Source organism: Chionomys nivalis, chromosome 8 (genome assembly GCF_950005125.1).
Source record: "Chionomys nivalis chromosome 8, mChiNiv1.1, whole genome shotgun sequence".
Taxonomy (NCBI): Eukaryota; Metazoa; Chordata; class Mammalia; order Rodentia; family Cricetidae; genus Chionomys; species Chionomys nivalis.
The window spans coordinates 30,222,818-30,240,810 of NC_080093.1; the positions used below are offsets into that span (position 1 = coordinate 30,222,818).

Genomic DNA, 17,993 nt, shown 5'->3' on the forward strand with positions numbered 1-17,993 from the left:
TGCATTAAGGAGAAACCTTAAGGGGTTGTTGGTGCAGTGTTCTCTGAGCTCTCAAGCAATCCACGTCTCGTTGAAACGTTTGTTTGTTTCTTTCCCCTTCTCTCTGGCTGCTGCTCCAGGTCCCTCATTCTGCAGGAGTCCCTGGTGTCCACGACTTTGAGTCTGACGGAGACTCAATCGGCCTTGAGTGTGAAGCAGGAGTGGTCTCAGAGCTACAGGGCTTTTCCTTCACTGTCATCGAACCATGGCTCTCAGAATGGCATGGACCTAGGGGACCTCCTGAGCTTGCCTCCTGGCACACCGGGGTCCAGCAATAGCGTCTCTAGCTCTTTGCCACCGTATCTTTTTGGCATGGAAAATAGCCACTCTCCTTACCCTAGTCCTCGGCACTCAGCAACCAGGTCCCACTCCGCCCGCTCCAAGAAGAGAGCGCTGTCCCTGTCCCCGCTGTCTGATGGCATTGGAATTGACTTCAATACTATCATCCGCACTTCGCCGACTTCCTTGGTTGCTTACATCAACGGATCAAGAGCCTCCCCTGCCAACCTGTCCCCACAGTCGGAGGTCTATGGGCATTTCCTGGGTGTTCGCGGCAGCTGCATTCCCCAGTCTTGTGCCGTGTCCAGTGGGCAGAAAGGCATGCTGGTGGCCAGCGGAGGGCAGGTGCTGCCAGGCTATGGCGAGGACGGAACCCTGGAGTACGAGCGCATGCAGCAGCTGGAGCATGGTGGCCTGCAGTCTGGACCTGTGAACAACGTGGCGCTGCAGCCGGGCCTACCGGGCCAGGATGGGTCAGTCAACATGCTCAAAAGCGAGCGCCTGGAGGAGTTCCCAGGCAGTGCCTTGGACCTGCCCTCTGCGCAGCCTCTCCCTCCTCTTCCCCCGCCTCAGGGCCCCCCACCCCCATACCATGCCCACCCACACCTTCATCACCCAGAGCTCCTGCCTCACACACAGCCACTGGCCCTGGCCCAGGCTGGCCTGGATGAGGATGGGGAGATGGAGGACTCAGGGGGCAAGCATTGCTGCCGTTGGATAGACTGCAGCGCCCTATATGACCAGCAGGAGGAACTGGTGAGGCACATCGAGAAGGTCCATATAGACCAGCGCAAGGGGGAAGACTTCACCTGCTTCTGGACTGGCTGCCCGAGGAGGTACAAGCCCTTCAACGCCCGCTATAAGCTGCTGATTCACATGAGAGTCCACTCCGGGGAGAAGCCCAACAAGTGTACGGTGAGTGAGTTGGAGTTGCCGACGTACCGCCCCACCTCTCTGGGCGGCCCTGCTTGATTGCATGCATGTATTTTATCAAACACGGGCATGAAGTCAGGTAACCGCGTCTCCATTTTTGTGGAATTTGGATGTGTGGTGGTGGTGAAGGTACCTGTAAGGTTCCTTGCCTCTTCAGCTAGCTGGCACCAGGGGAAAGTTTCTTTGATAACTGGTGGCTGTTGTTTTCTCTCTCTTCTAGCTCACGCCCCATGCCACTGTGGGAGTGGAGGCCAGACTTAATGTAGGCTGGAAAAACGTGGGTGGGACTCAGTGTTCTCTTGGCTTCATGGATGTTCAAGGCCACGGGACATGCGCTGTGCCACCAGCAAGCTTTTGTGATTTTCCAAAGTATAAATACTCAGGGTTTTTTTTTTTTTTTTGTGTGTGTGTGTGTGTGTTTGTTTTTAATCTCTAAAAATTTGGGTGAGATTTGGGGTCTGGGAGGAATGGTTCTGACAGTCAGGAAAGAAATTCTCCACGTAGGAACTTGACGACCGCAATTGTTGCAGCATACACTTTCAGGCCAGGGCGTCAGGCCTTTCGGAGTTGTGAAACTCACTAATGACTTACAGCAAGGAAACACCAGGGGCTACCACAGGAACAGGGTCTCATGGGATCTCACTTGATTTTGAGGAAAGAGGGTTTTGTGGAAAAGCGTAAGGGCAGTGGACTGAGAAGGCTGTGCCGTTTCTGTCTAAGCACGTGGGTCTGATGTCTGTCCTGCCTCTCTGTTTCTCAACACTGATCCTGGAACTGTGATCCTGTTTCTTGGCAGAATCGACTGTTTTTTGAATAATATGATTCCTAAATGCTTTCACAATAATTTCACACCTCACAGAAACCCTCGGGGCTTACAAGCAGGACTTCACCCCCGGGATCACAGAGATAGCTCACTGAACTCTTTGCAAAGAAGAACATATGTTTTCTATTAGTCTAGATGGACAGGAATAGTTCTTCATGTTAGAACTGAGAAGTCTGGGTATTCCCTTAATCTTGAGCATTCTAGCGATCAGCGATGGGTGAAGTCTATAAACCCATTGGAAGAGGAACCTGTTTGAACTGTGACCTTCCAACCAGAGTCACCTCTTTCTGCAGTATGTGATATAAAGTGTCTGGACTGTGTTTATGTTTGGCTGTAGATTGACCAACCTGATTCATGCGAAAGCAAACCATACAGGCGATAGTAGGAATGCAAGCATCAGAGGCACTTTTCATCACACAGTAGGTATTTTTGAAAGAGGCTTAAGACTTTCTGGTGGAATGAAATTGCATTTCTTGTCATTACATTAGACCCCATGTTGTGATTTTTTTTTTCTTAAGGAAAACCTGAAGCTGATGCATTGTGAGCGTGCCAGGTTCCATGAGTGAAAAGAATAATTACATTCCAGGAGGCCAAGCCGTACTCTGTCAGTAGGGTTCTGTGTTAGAAATGCCAGAATGAGACAGGCGATTGAAGGCAATTCCATTTACTCTGTTTGGAACACAGGAGCCTGTTGCAAACAGGAAAGACATCCAGTCTCTGAAGGAAAACAGTCCAGCCTTTTAGTTCTGACTAATCCTGCCTGAAAATAGTTTACTGGGTTGGGTTTTACTGAAGTAAACATTAAAAGTTTGAATTATAAAAAAAATACTTTCTTTGCATTGCAACATTAATTTTTATGCAAAAGGCTTTCCGCATTTTCACCTCTTATCTCAGAGTTTTTCAAGACATACAGGTTTGCAGAATTGGCGCTTGCTAAAGTGCATGGTGAATATTAAAAATAGGAGTTGAGGGGAAGAACAGCTGAGAGGTGCGTGCGTGCAGACCTGCGCCTCTGTTCGCTGTGCCATCGGGACGGGCAGATGAGGTCATTTGCTTTCCTACCCTGCCCTCTCTTTATTAATAGGTGGAGCCTGCGCAGAACTCACACTACTAATCCGATAGCATGTGAAAGCCAGAGTCGCAAAGCACTCGCATGCTGTGGTGCAAATAAACTCAGACAAAGAAAAGTTTCTTAGGAGTAGCTGATGCTACAGCTTCACTGCCTGAAGGGTATGGTTTTAACAGGAAGATAACCATTTTCACGTAAGCTTACATATCATGAACTTTATTGTCTTCTGTTATGTGGCTGTATGTCATGTACTTGATGTGTAGACCTACAGACAACATGGCTAGAGCCATGCCAGGTGAAATGACCATGCTCTTCTTTTGGAGAGGTGGTCTTCAGGGTTTTGCAGTGGCTGCCAAACCTAGGAATAGTTTAAATTCTAAGGCCCAGTCCAGTGTTTGACTTCTATTACTCTTCTCTATGTGATGGTTGGACTTTGTCATCTTTTATACTTACTGGGATTGTTGGACCAAGAAAGGGGATGTTGGCCCCTATGTGTTTGGTGACCAAGACTATAAGCAACACACACATTTTTTTTTTAAAAAAACAACCTTCTGGGAGTTATGGTAAAAGGAGGGTGTATTGGGACTAAGGCCTGCTTTACAGTAAGAGACTGCGGTGGAATCCTGCCCACGTGCCAAGTTCCCTTTGCTCTATGGGAGAATGCATTCTGTCAATCATTTCTCATTGTAATCTGCAGACTAACCCGGAACTTGGGGTGCAGATTACTCTGGACTCTTGGTGGAACAGCTAGGGGAAGATTGTGAATAGCTTGGTTCTGTCACTGGAAGAAAAGGATTGGGTTCCTTTCCCATCCAGATAGCTCTACCCTCCCCCAGATTACATTCTGACCACCTCTGTGGAAAGACAAGACACTTCTGTCCTTCAAGTCTGGGTTGCACAGAAGAGATAGTGCCAGACAGTGGCCAAGTTTTGAAAAGCAAAGGCCTCAGTGTGCCAAGAGGCAGATCTCAAATGAATCAGAAACAAGACGTGGCAAGGTCTATTTTAAAGCATTCGGATCCTTTCACTCGCGTCTTTTAGCTAAAGCAGCTTCTGGGTGCCCGGCATTCTGTTTCTACCCTCTGGCTTGTAGATGACCTCTATCTTTGGCAATTCTTGGGTTGATGACTGTCCAGCAATCCTAAGCATCACTACACCAAATTCTGATGAGTCTTCCTGAGATGGATGAGGTATCTGACGTCCAATTCAGAGCTAAGTCTTAGAAACATGGAGTTTTTGTCTAGACCTTGTCTATGTTTTTAAGAGGATAACAGTGTATCCAAACATGAAAGTTAAAACCCTTCCTTTAGGCTTCCATAGTGCTGGTTGGAAAGAATGTGTCAAATGCTTTCACTTTATGGCGGTCTTTGCCATTGAGCTGAAGGGTGGGGCAGTGCCCAGTGGTGTTTCCAGGGAGGTTCTGAAGCGCATCAGAATGACGAGAAGCTTGGTCTATGAGTGCTTATGCTGAGAAACAGCCTGTCTGTTTAGGCTCAGAACCACCTGGCCCGTTTTCCTGCACAATTGAAAGCAGTTGTGCTGGGAGGTTAGGGAGTGTTCAGAAGGGAATTAGGGGTGATGTGGGTTGCCACTTACACTTTGCTTATTTTTCCTGGATGAATTTACTCCAATGGCAAAGAAGAATTTTGCAAGACTTTTACCCACCCACAAATTTTCATGAAAATGTCACTGACCAAAGACAGTTTTGAATTTTGTATGAATTGACTCATTTCTCCACAGGCATTTTCCCTGGCAAAATTCAGTGTATTTGCTTTGGCTTGGATATTGGGCAGTTTGCTTTTTAAGTAACATTGGATTATGAGCAGAAGAAAATAAATACAGAACTTGGGCCATGTCCCCATTCCTCTTTTATGGTCATGGTGTATGGGTCATGGGCCAGCTTTGGCCATTCAAAGTATGTTTTGAGGAAAAGTAAATCTGTTGTAAATCCCCCCCCACACAACATTTATTTTGTTATTTTTGATAAGATTTTGGCACCAGTGTGATTATCACAATTACATGACCAGAAGGGACCTTTGAAAAATATTTTTTAAGTGTAATTATTAGTTAGCACACCAGAATCTTTATATTGGCAGCAATGTGTAAGTCTTCATAGTGCCAAGTATTGATAGGGGTGTGGAAAATGGGGTGTGTGTATGTGTGTTAATTGTCCTAGAAAAAGTAAATTGCTATACCCACCTTGGAGAGCAAGTTGGAAGTGCACAGCAAGATTGAAGTGTGCACATCCAACAAAACCATGTCTAGGTGTCTCCCCCTGAAGACGCCTTCCCAGGGCAGCATGGAAACCTAGGGTGAGACACTAATTACATATGTGCCTTTATTTATATGTCTGTGACTCGACTGTCCACAGACAAGGTGAACCAATTGACTGTGGTTGATTCCTGTGAAATACTGTGAAAGAGATGAAGTTAGCGAAATACACTCTACATGGTAAATCTCATAAAATAAAGCTGAGTAACATGGTATGTGTAACACGTGGTATAATGCAGTTTATGGACATCGAAACCCACAGAAGAATGATGAGGATCTGCAGATTAACAATAGTGTAGGCAGGGTAACCAGTAATCTTAGGGTAGTGGATCGTTCTAGGGAGGAATGAAATAGGAAGAAATAGGATGCAGGGTTTTACTTACTGTCTTTGTGAGACAGGAAACTAAGGTATGGAAAAACTTGAATTTGTTTGTAGCTTTGCCGCAGAGATACAAGTGTCGCAGGGGCTTCTTATGTATTCTCTTAGTTTTACTTGAAATATTTTGTAACTTTGTAGTTTTATCCTAATGCAGCAGGAAATCGATTAGCATACACTCCAGCTTCCTTCCATATACGCCATTTTTCAGATGAGAACAAAGCCGAGGAGAATTGATTTTTCCAAGGTTATTGTTCTGCTGCTCCTTGTTTAGGGCCTCCTGGGCAGTGTTGCTAACTTTCCTGACATTGAACTAACCCGGAGTGTTTTGCAGAGCCCTGGTACTCGGTCTGCGCTGGGCAGTCTGTGATGTGGTTGGTCGGGGTAAAGTTTCTGTAGGTGATTCTAATGGCTATCCATGACTGAGAACCAGGCTCTTCAAGTTTCTGAGTTCTGACCTTGAGGTCTAGATAAAATTCTACCGTGTCACTGAGTTCAAGTGTCAAGATACTGTTAAGACTGGGTATAGTCTCATTTTCATTGTTACCTCATAATGACCAGGGTAGACTCCTGTTTTTAGAATAAAACACAGATGAGAAGTGAAGGATTGGAGGGACCTGGGGCAGTAGCAGCAAATGTATGTCCGTCTATGCACAGGGTTACTGCTCTGTACTAGGAGTTACAGACTGTGATGGGACTTGTCATGAACTGCAGACCTAGCATTGTCATCTTCTTGGCTCCTTGAGCTCACAGTGACACAGAGAAAGCTGTCATATAGTTCCCATTTTTAAAGGGAAGAGAAAGTTGATCCTGTCCTAATACATTACAGACTCTCTTTGCAATTAAAAAAAAATCTATCTTCAAAACAGTTTTGCTAATATGAAGATTTCTGAAGAGTTGGTATGCTTAAAAAAAACCCTGAATTTTCCCATTTTATAAAATCTGCCTGATACGATTAAACAAATAAAATTAACATTAATGTCCTTTTTGTCTCTTGAGACTGAAATACTACCAGTAAAACATCTGGTAAAGATCAGAGAGACTGTAACTTCCAAGTCATATCCTACACGGCATCAGTCTGTCAGATATTAGCCACAAACTCAATGATTTCAGACAGTAAAATCAAATCTCAAATTTTTCCAGTCATTTTTACATGAGAGAGCTACAAGCATATTTATCTATGTATATACGTGTTCAACACAACATAGATACATATGGCGCCGTAAACTGCAGCTCCGTAAGGATAGGGAACAGCAAAACCACAGAAGTCACCATCAGATGGGAAACTGACCACAGTCTATAAGACCCCTGTCAAATCAGATTTCATATTCCAAGACTGGAAATCTGCCATTTGGTAGTGGTTTAATTCGATTTCTCTGTAGAAAGTACTTAATCCACTTCACCTGAGGAACTAGGCTTTCTTGAACTTTGCCCTGAAAATAAATTCATAACAGATTTCAGCAAATGTTTTGAAGAAAATCATGGGTTACATTTCTTTATTCTGTGATTTTAGGGTTAATGAAAACTAACAGATAATGAGACTGTCTCTGAGAGGTTAATATTTGAGAGTTAATCCTCATTAAGCAAAATCTTTAACTACTTGATGGTTAATGTTCCTTTTAGTTTACACTTATTTTGTGGCTCATCTCTAATTTTATGCCCCGAAATAACATTTTTAAAATTAGAATTATGTGCATCTTCTCACATAATTAGATTAAGAGAGTATATGTCAAGCCTTTTGAGTTTTGTTAATGTATAGTTTTACAAATGTATTTTTCTTAGCCCTTTCAGACTTCATCAGTGTGGGAAATTCATTTGACACTTTATTATAAAGGTCTTTAGTGACCTTTGGAATATTTCTTAATTATCCCTTCTTTGAGTGGTCATGTTGACATCTTTTGAGTCCAGGTAGAATTTGACCCTGTAGAATTTAAAGAACAAAATCGTTTATAGTTTCTTTTAAAGATAGTCTGTCTGATTCTCTGACCTCTCAGAGATATTTCCTTTAAGTTCTAGAACAGATGACTTGGGAAGGAGTTTTCTCTCTTTTTTTTCCCCTTTACTTTTTTTTTCCCTAGGTAGCTAATAGTTCTTGCAGCCATTACTGCGCCAAAGCTTCTAGACCATCATAAAACAATGGCTGTATTAACCCTGGGCAGTGGATGTGTGTCTGGCAAACCCAGAACCGGGCAGGACATGCCTGATTTCATGGTTACCCAACTGTGGGCGTCCAGATGCCTTAGCCTGTATGAATACTGTGGAGTCTCAATAGCTGTCATTACTCACACAGACTTGGGTGAGAAAGTTGAGTGAAGCCTGCCTACCCTTATTAAATATCACAGGGCTTATATTTATTTTCTTGGGCTATAGATGTGCACTTCAGTGGGGGAGAGCAGCTAATTCTCTAGGAGAACTTTAAGGACATCTTAAAGATGATTAATCTGAGGATTGGGTTAGAAGTTGGAAGATGAGATGACTGGGCTGTGTGCGGAGTAATTACCTACAATGCTCCGAACAAAGAGCTCTCCGTTCTATTTCATTAACGTATGGTTGTAAACCAGGGCATAGAAATCCTGCTCACGTAGCATGTGGACTGACATGTGGACTCCATGAGTGTGCTTCCACTCACGTGATCACTGGATGTGAGTGATGAACTACATCCTGCCTTGGCAGCCAGACAATACATGGGATATTCTCTTGAGGAATTCAGTCTAGGGATGCCCCATGTGTGTGTGTCAGATACAGAGCAGGGGCTGTGATACAAGTCTCTGAAACTGTTTCTGCAGGCAAACAAGGGAGGCTCCCCCATTATGCATCTGGAAAGGAGATCCAGTCTTTTGTAAAGAAAGGATGTAGGCCAATTAGTGGAGGTACCGCAATATCCCATTAGAAGAAATGATCCCTAAAAATTTGATAGTTCTAGACACTAGGTAAGAGTGAAATGGGTGTGTGTGTGTGTGTGCTGTAAGTACCCTCCCCCAAAAGCACTTCTGCTGTTCAACCGGGACATTACTAAAATTTTGCCAGTTACAAACCTAGTGAGTATAAATGGAACACACATTGAACAATGGAACACATTGAGGAAGCGACACACTGTGTTTTAGTGTCTGTGAAATAAACCATTGACTCTAGCCATTTCTCTCATCTCTTAATCATACAGTTTAATTCTTTATCATAGTGTGCCTGTGGGCTGGGCATATGGCTTAGTTGACAAAGTGTTTTTTACACCAGCTTGAGGGGCTGAGATTCTCGGAAGTCACGTAAAGTCTTTGGTGTGGTGCTGTCCCTCTCTCGTCTGAGCACCAGGGAGACAGAGGGATCCCTGAGCTCCAGATGCAGTGATCTTGACCCTGTCTCAGAAATGAGAGAGCACTGAGGAGGACATCGCATGTGTACCTCTGGCCTCCGCATGCACACGCACAAATGTGCACGAGCGCACCACCTCCACGGCCCCCGTACACACACAGGGTATCTGTTGGTGATGCACTGTTTGTTTCCTTTGCCATGTGCGCTGCTAGGGAGCCACGTGAGTGGGAACAAGCAAGGGCTTTTCTGTTGTGGACTTGAAAGATAAACAATTAAAAACCCGGGCAAGGCTAGAGAAGGAGACCCAAGACTGTTTGATCAATTATGTAAAATGATTAACATGTGGACAGAGGCCATGTACATTATCCTGTGCATGAGTAGCTCTCCTTTAGTTAAATATTTCCTTTAATAATCTGTAAAGAGACTGAAGTACTGTTAAACAAAGCTGTGGCCTGGCGCTTATTGTGCTGAGCTCGTCAGCCCCTTTTAAACTTTTTCCTCTGCTGCTGACGTTCAGTTTGGATGGTTTTTTTCCCCCCAGCTCACACTAATTAATAGGGAACAGGGCTAAAAGCTTAAAATGTTTAGTGGGAAAAAAACCCTAAATCAATTATTCTCAATATGTCTCTCTTTTCCCAGTGGGTCTGTCCGACCACTGGACCACTGTAGACGTCAGCGTGGCCCTTGAGAGAGAGTTGCTCATTCATTCCTGGACCTACATTCACTGCACTTTCCTACTTGGTTGGGCTGCCCAAGGCCAGATCATCCGCCTGCCTACATCAGGGCACAGGCATTAGGAGTGCTGCCCGTGGGTCACGTGATTGCTCCTGAATCCTTACTCTGAAAAGTTACAAGATAGCTTCTCAGGTTGGTCATTCTGGAACAGTTCCTGTGCTTTAGAATGTTTGATGGCTTTTCATTGGCTACCCAGACTTCTGAGCATGCCCATTTGATAAGAAATCCTGCTATGCTGAGTTCTTGTTGGCCACATTCCTACTCCTTCCATTCCCAGTCAGTTTCTAGCGTGCATCTTCAGATTATATATATATATCCTTTGCCTCATACCCTGCTTGTCCTCTGCACTTTGCAGGACAATGGAATCAGTAAATGGCTAAGTTTCAGTGTGTTGGCCTTCCCAAGGGAACTGAGTTTGGACAAGGAAGGAAAGACATATTGAGCCTCTCCCTTCAACCAAAAATTCCTTTAGGCAAATGGAGGGGAATGAAAATGATTTGCTATTAGCTGTTAGATTAATTTAATCCTCACAGTGGGCCTCAAAAATAACCTATGGATCTTGAGACTCAGGCGCTTTGCCTTTCACTACATCCCCATTTGCTGGTCATCCTTAGGCCTTAGGTCCTACCATAGTGCAATAATTAATACATAGCAGACCTTACACACACACACACACACACACACACACACACACACACACACACGGCAATTTAGCTGGTAAATACATAGATTCATTAGTCTGTTATTTCTACTTGTATAAATACTTGAAAAGTCCCATAATAAATTATTAAAAATAAGTAAAATATTTTGACTTGACTCTTTGGAAAGAGGAGTCTGTTCCCTTCACCTTCTGGGTAAGCTATGAATGTGAATTGGGCAGTCTCCCAGTGTGTTTTGACAATCCCCGTAATCACCTTTAGGGTGTGATGAGGGCTGGACGTTGTGATGTGTCTGTCTGCAATGCTCACGTGCCTGAAGCTGCTGCAGGGGGGTGGGGAGAGTGAAGCAAGCCTAGGATAAATAATGGGGGAGAGGGTTCAAATCACCCTTAAGCGGTGATGTGAGAAGGCAAAAAGAAAAAGGGGGAGTATTGTAAACTACATTAAGATGATCTCATGTCATGAACAGTTTCAGTTCTTTGGTTTGGTCGACTGAAAGCTCGTCTCCCTTCCAGGTTGTAACGTTGTTAGCCTTTTGTAGTTGTGTAGTAACCCGGGGTCCTCCAGGATAGCCGCAGCAGCCTGAGCCTATGTGAAAGAGAAGTTAATGATGTTTAAGCCACTGCCTTTCAATGTGATGCATCCCTTTCTTCTTATCTTTGGACTGAACTCAGTCACACGGCCCCAAACAGCTGCAAGGGAGGCTGGGAGTTTTTGATGGACTCAGGAGAAAACTTGGGGGTATTGATGAGTGCAGAGTAAGGAATTAGTCCACGGAGCAAAAGTTGCCCTCATTCCCTCTGTTCTATGAGGGCCTTTCATAATTTCTTGCAGAGAAGAGGCATCTCAGTGATTTTACTCTGGATGTCTGAGCTTCTTGGGTGTCAACCACACCTCCTGACACTTTTTTTGGTTTTTTGTTTTTAAAGAAATTTTCTTTGTTTTCTTATCAGTGCTAGCCTTGAAATTTTGCTCTTCAGTTTGCTCTTTCCCCCAGACCCCTCCCCCTTTCTTTCCAAAGATTCCCTTGGCGCACAATCCAGTACTGCTGGAAAACTCTTCTTATCTCAAATGGATTACTCAGTTTCCCCCACATCGCCCAAATTACACGTTCTCGGTGCACAATTCGCTGCTGCTCATCATCTTCTGAGCGATGAGGCTGTGTGGTGTTTTCCTATCCCACAGGCACTCACCCTTCAGGGATATCTGGTCATTACTGAGGCCAAGGTCGCCGATGACTCACCAAGACGTTGGCCATTGTGCAGAGAAACTGGGTGGGACGGCTGCTTCATGGCGGAGTCCCCGAAACACAGTGTTTCCCATCTTTCCTTTGTAAAGTAGCTTATTTGATACACACAGGGTGGTCATAAATGTTCTTCTGTTCTCTGAGTGCTTGCTTTCGGTCGTGAACTGGCACACACTCAAGGAAAGAATGACAATGTACCTCTATGGACACTTTTGGTTCATTTCCATAAATATATTCAAACAAAATGAAATTGCCTGACTCTTTATACTCTGTCCTTTAGTGTGTTTAAACTTGCAAAGCTATCCCCACAGATGACAAATTGTAAACACCATGCAAAAACCACAGCCCTGGTTCAAGGCCTGTCTCAGTGTTCAGCTGACATTCACCCTCCTTAGAAATGTTTAAAGTGTTTTAGCAAAATGGAGCTAGGCAAACAAGCTTATCGGCAGCGACAATAAAAAAAAAAATCATTGATTCTAATTAAGAGGCGTCACATATGCAGAAACAACGCTGCCTTTGTGTGGCGGAAAGCCTGCCTGCTCCCTCAGAAGCACAGAGTGCTTTCCAGTGCCCTTAGGTAGAAGGCTCACAAAGTTTCAGGGCCCTGACCTTTTGGCCCATCTCGAGTGATTCAGCTGTACTTGTCGAAACTTGTCTGAGGTGTTGGTGGGGGTGGGGGTGGGGAAGGCGAGATGGATACAGTTCTAAAAGGGCTACAGCAAGGCAAGCCCTGCTTCTGAAGGCCTGGAAGGGGGGGGGGGCATTTGTGTTCTCAGGGCTAAGACCGAGTTTATTGAAGCTGTTTCCTCCCCAGAGCAAGCATTTCCCACAGCAGCCTCACGGACTGCCTGACCCACCGCTGGTGAGGACTCCAGCTTCTTGGGCTGTCTGGGTCAGCCTGATCCTGTTCCATTGTGTGTTCCTGGAAGGTTGCATTTAGATTGTGACCCTGATTCTGCTCTGTGTGCACAGAATGGGGTCTTTATGACGGAACCAGTCAAGGAAGGTACTGTACAATCGGAGCAAATAATGGAGAAATCACTCTAATTGTTTACTCCATTGAGGTAGGAAATCAAAATCAACAACTGTGCCACCCGCACTCGCCTTGAATTCAGAAGTTAAGAAAAAACAAATTTCAGGACCATAGGGTCAAGAACATAGATCTTGGTGAATCAATGGGCAATTTACTTCAGAATTAAGAGTACATATTGACCATTTGTGGTGTCAGTGATTTATTTTCAAGGAGTTCCATAAAAGGCAATGCTACTTGCCTGATTGTATATTTCCTCCAAAGATTGCCTTGCTAATTACCATCAGTGGGTATTAGGAATTGCCAAAAAAGAAAAAGGCCCATTGTGTCCCAAAGGAATGATACTGCCAAGTGTCGTGATGGGTTTGATCTTGATGAGTACGATCGGCTCCTGCCGTGCTTGTCAAACAGCTGTGCCCGGAGTGAAATTTTGAAGTTGGTTTCTCACTTAGCTGAGATTAGAATAGGCTTCATTGAAGGTGCCTGCAGTAGGGATACAGTTTCAAACTCTTAAATACAGAATTTGTGCATTTCTTTAACAACAAAACATTCTACTGACCATTACTAAAGTGCTTTGTCTTGCTTCCTCCTCCACTTTCCAAAGCAAGTAGGATCTATGATACCAAAGCGAAATGAAACGAAAATTGCTAGAATGTGAAAAAAAATCCAAGATTACTCGTATAATTGCTTCACTTAGAATAGTTTAGATATTTAAGTATCTGGTTTACGTAATGCAGAGTGATTATAGGTGTGCGCGCTCTCTGTGGTCTCAGAAAGTGATCCTTAGATGCAAAATAGAATCAAGGGTCGCTGCTGAATGTCTCCAAGGACTGAGCAAGCATTTCTTGCCTGTTAGGATGGACCGACCCCAAATTCTCTGACTTCCTTGAACTTAGACTCTAAAGGAGAAAAGGGAGGAGCAACTTAGGTATCACAACTAACAAAATTACACATTGAGGGGGGAATTTGGCCTGTGGGTTGTAGACACATCAAGGAGTGGAGAAGATGGTGTCAGGTGAACTGTGAGGTTTGGCTCATTCAGGACCTTGCAAGGCTCCTGGAAGACTGGCTAGGAGTGGGGCCTGATTTGTGCTGGAGTTCCCCCAAGTACTGTGTAGAGAGTAGATGAGAACATGTGAGTAAAGGTAGGGAGACCAAACTTCCCAAAGTGGGGTTGTTGTAGTAGCTTTTGTCTGGTCATCATAGGATAACTCTGAACATATGATTAAAAATGACAGGATTTTCCAGAGGTTGGGCATAGGCTGTGTGAGCTGGTAATATCAGAGGTGACCCCAAGATTTAGCTCATATGTCTGGAAGCTTGGACATTCCCTTTAACTGGAATGAGGGGAGTCATGGTAGACTTCTGAAGGATGCAGAGTTGGGGTTTGGATTTGGTAAGGAGTCTCTTAGACACTTGGCTGGGGAATCTATACATTAGGAAAGTCCTGGCTGATACAAGATGGTACTCACCTGTGTGGAGATAGTATTTAGAGTGTGGAAATTAGCCGGACTACTTGAGAGAATTAAGGAGCAGAATGGCAGTAGCATTTGTTTCTGTTCTGGCTTTTGTAGCAGACTGAAGAGAGGATGAGTCATAGGAGAAGGGAATTCCTCTTTACCATGTACTGTGCATCTCCAGCACCCAGCACCGTTGTGTTGCCTAAACCACCTTGTCCCTGAATGCATCTAGGAGGATTTTGAGGGGGCAATGAAGAGAAGAGAGATTGGAATTAAGAGACCTTTCTGTGTTAGCCTCCCATGAAAATACATGCATTTGTGCTTCTGGACCAGGAGCCAAGCAAAGCGAGGGGTCCAGCAGTTCATCATGGTCATAAGCTCTTGGAATTGGAGGCTGTCTAGCTTTCTTCCTTTAGTAGCTCCTACTAGGTTGTGTAACCCTTACTCAGGACCCGCAGTCCATCACGCTGTCATCAGGATGGCAAGGGATCCAGAAGAGTATATGGTGAGGGCATTTTGAACAGTAGGTCGCTTTTTGTCTTCCCAAGAGTCAAATCTCTGTGTTTTAGGCCACCATGTTCTAGAACGGGTGTTTTCAGTCGCATCACTAAGACCTGTCCTTAGAGAGGGCCCTCTGATGAGGCCATGTGGAGTGGTTGGCCTGTCTGACAGGCAGTTGTCAGGGTCACGGTCTAAATATTTTGGAAGGGCTTTTATGTTACTTTTTACAGTGAGGCCCCATGGATTTGAGGAAATTATATTAATTTTTAGATCACCCAATTTTGTTTCTCCTCTCTATGGACACAGCTTAATGAAAACTCCTGTGTGTACCCTGTGCCGGATTTGTTTACCGTAGAATAGGACACAAAGAGGGCGAGACCTTACATTGTTGCTTTTCAAAAGTTTATGATGTGCCTGTGTATGGCAATAAACGTAGCTGGCTCCAGCTGGATGCTTCTTTGGTTTGGCTGTTATGTCATGTCTACATCCAAAGAGGGGCTAAGCTTTTGTTTTCCTTTTTATATTTATTTTCCCCTTGTGCTGCCTCCTGCTCCCTCCACCTTCTCAGTACCAACTCATTCCTTTGTCTTCTTTCTCTGCGCAAAGCTCTTGAGAGGCTAGCACAGAGTAAATGGGCTTGCAAAAGTCCTTAAGAGCACTGTTCTCCAGCGGGACTGTGAAAGAAAGCATATTCATTGCTGCAGAATGGTGGCCCGCAGTCATAAGTTTATAGACTAGGGAGTTGAGGTCCTTGTGGGAACTGATTTACATTTTTTTGCTAAGGTAGGCTATCCTACTAGGCTAGGGCCTCATAATGTAAGGACTACGGATGTTTTGAGCATTTAGACTGGTTAATTTCTGTCAGTGAGGGAATCTCTTGGACATAGGGGACTGTTGAGCTACATCTCTTGTTTCTGTCCACCAGCCCCCTGTAGCACAGAAGTCATATAAAAATGTATGCGGTATTTTTATATGGTGGTGGGAGGGGATGCCTCTAGTCTGGAGAGACTGGATCAGAGAGACTTACTCACATGGAGGCAAGTCTGTTGCTTTGAGATCTCAGCCAGTGCCTGGAACACAGAAAAGTGGCTTAAAAAAACAAGCTGCCTTCCTAGGCAGTGGCGGCATGTGCCTTTAATCCCAGCATTTGGGAAGCAGAAGCAGTTGGATCCCTGTGAGTTTAAGGCCAGCCTGGTCTACAGAGTTAGCTCCAGGGCAGCCAAGGCTACAAAAAGAAACTCTGTCTTGAAAAAGCAAAGCCAAAACAAAACAAATCTAAGCTTCCTTGATTTCAAAATAATATCCTCTCCCACTTACTCGGCCTATTTAAGGACTGTGGCCATGACTTCTACAATGTCTGAGGACTAGCAGACAGGAAATCATCCTTCGATCTTCCAGGGTTGTGTAGGAAGATGTTATAAACTCTTTTAAGCACCTTTTTGACAGTGTGATTTCCTTTACATAGATGTAGGAAAGATCGATGTCAATGGAGGCTTGGTTCCTTGTCCTAGAACAATGGCCAAGTCCAGAATTAACCAGTTGTTTTGTTTTTAAATAATGTGGGGGATTGAACTCATAACTTTGTACCCAGGAGGTACTTAACCACTGAGGTTCATCCTCAGTCCTAGAATTTGTGTCTAGGGCATGCGTACAGGACCTCCATAGTATAGCATTTGAAAGCCGGAACTGTGTCCTTAGATGGCAACCGTTCTTCATGGGGAAATCATAACTGACTGAAAATGTACAGAATTTAGAGGTCCAATTTTATATGTTTGCTGTGTGTTTCCATGACTGCCCGGCCTCTTGGTTCTGGAAATGAAGGTTTCAGTTCATGCCTCCTTCCCGAACCGCTTACAGAAAGGCTCCTCTTTGGTGTCCGTGACCCCTCTGTAGCAGTGTGTTAGCTGGAAAGGGTTCCTCTTCTGCTGCTATCCAGTTTCACTCAGAAAAGCTAAACAGAGCTCACGATCTAGTGCTGTGTCAAGGCTAACAGTGCTTGCAGAATTAAACATTAAAAAAAAAAATCAGCCCTGTGGAAGCAATTTAAAAACAAACAGCTTTCTGGCTCATAATCAGAAAAAAAGTAGGCATAATTATTGGTAGTTACATTTATCATACTTGTAACAATAACTAACTTTAGTAACTCTTTGGCAAATTTGCTCTACATAGTAGACTGCAGGTATTGGACTATGAACCAGGACCCAAGGTTGTGATTTTCAACCAATATCTTTTCTGGTCAGCCTCCCATAAAGTTACCGCGAGGCCTGTTTACCTCATTCTGTGTGCAGCTGATGTTCAAGCATCCCTGTTCGAGTTCTTCCTTCCATCCCCACACCAGGCCCAATGTAGGGCACGAATCTGAGGGAAGCATTTATTTTGCGTTCCCATGTGGTGTGAACTGGAGAGGCACAGATCCCGGGCCTCATAGAGCCCCATCCTCGGGGGGACTTTCTTTGCCAACCTTGAGTAAAACGGCTCTCTGTGCCGGAAACTCACAAGACCTGGCCCCACCTCAAACACTGTTTAACTTTTACTGCCGCTTATAGGAATAGCTGCTTGGCCCTGTTAAATGCAGAAGAAAGGGTTCCTCTGGCTCTACGGCTTTAAAGGGAGACCTCAGCGTTCGACAGAGAACTGCTTCATCTTTTTTATAGCCATGGGCAAAGGGACTATCCTCTTTTGATTTGGTTACTCTAGAAAAGTTCACTTGTACCCACGAAAAACCTTATACGTCTCTGAATTGTATTATCAAGAGGTATTAGGAGGTACTCTTTTGTTCTTTAATTATTCAGGTGGTTTTTAAAAATACGTTTGTTGTTGTTGTATACTTACATTAAAAACAAACCAAGACAGAGTTCTCTATTATACTCTCCCATGTTTCAGAAGGTCTTTTTGTCACAGGTGATCAGTTTTGTATCCCAGAATTTATGTGAGAAGGTGAGGTTAGTAATTAGGAGAGTGTATGGGGTGTAGCAGTTCAACCCCCTCTCCCAACAAGGCTGATTAAAACTGAACGAGAATGACCTGCTAGTGAGTCCCATCTATTCTGGTCCCTATCCCAGGAACTCTGTATACTAGAAAGAAATTTAAACACAAGGATACCAGGACTTTCCCTCATTGACTTTATTCCTTCTAAACATTCTTCTGACACACAGGATTTTTTTTTTTTCCCGAGACAGGGTTTCTCTGTGGCTTTGGAGCCTGTCCTGGAACTAGCTCTGTAGACCAGGCTGGTCTCGAACTCACAGAGATCCACCTACCTCTGC

The 17,993-nt window shown here is 44.3% G+C and overlaps 1 protein-coding gene across 2 annotated transcripts in view; it reads left to right on the top strand.

The window, feature by feature from the left end:
* Positions 1 to 17,993, top strand: part of Glis3 (GLIS family zinc finger 3) — a 430,288-nt gene that overhangs the window by 148,925 nt on the left and 263,370 nt on the right. For both annotated transcript variants that reach the window (XM_057779622.1, XM_057779621.1), the window contains one exon: positions 120 to 1,233. In XM_057779622.1, the coding sequence (XP_057635605.1) occupies positions 120 to 1,233 (1,114 nt within the window). The remainder of the gene's footprint in view (positions 1 to 119; positions 1,234 to 17,993) is intronic.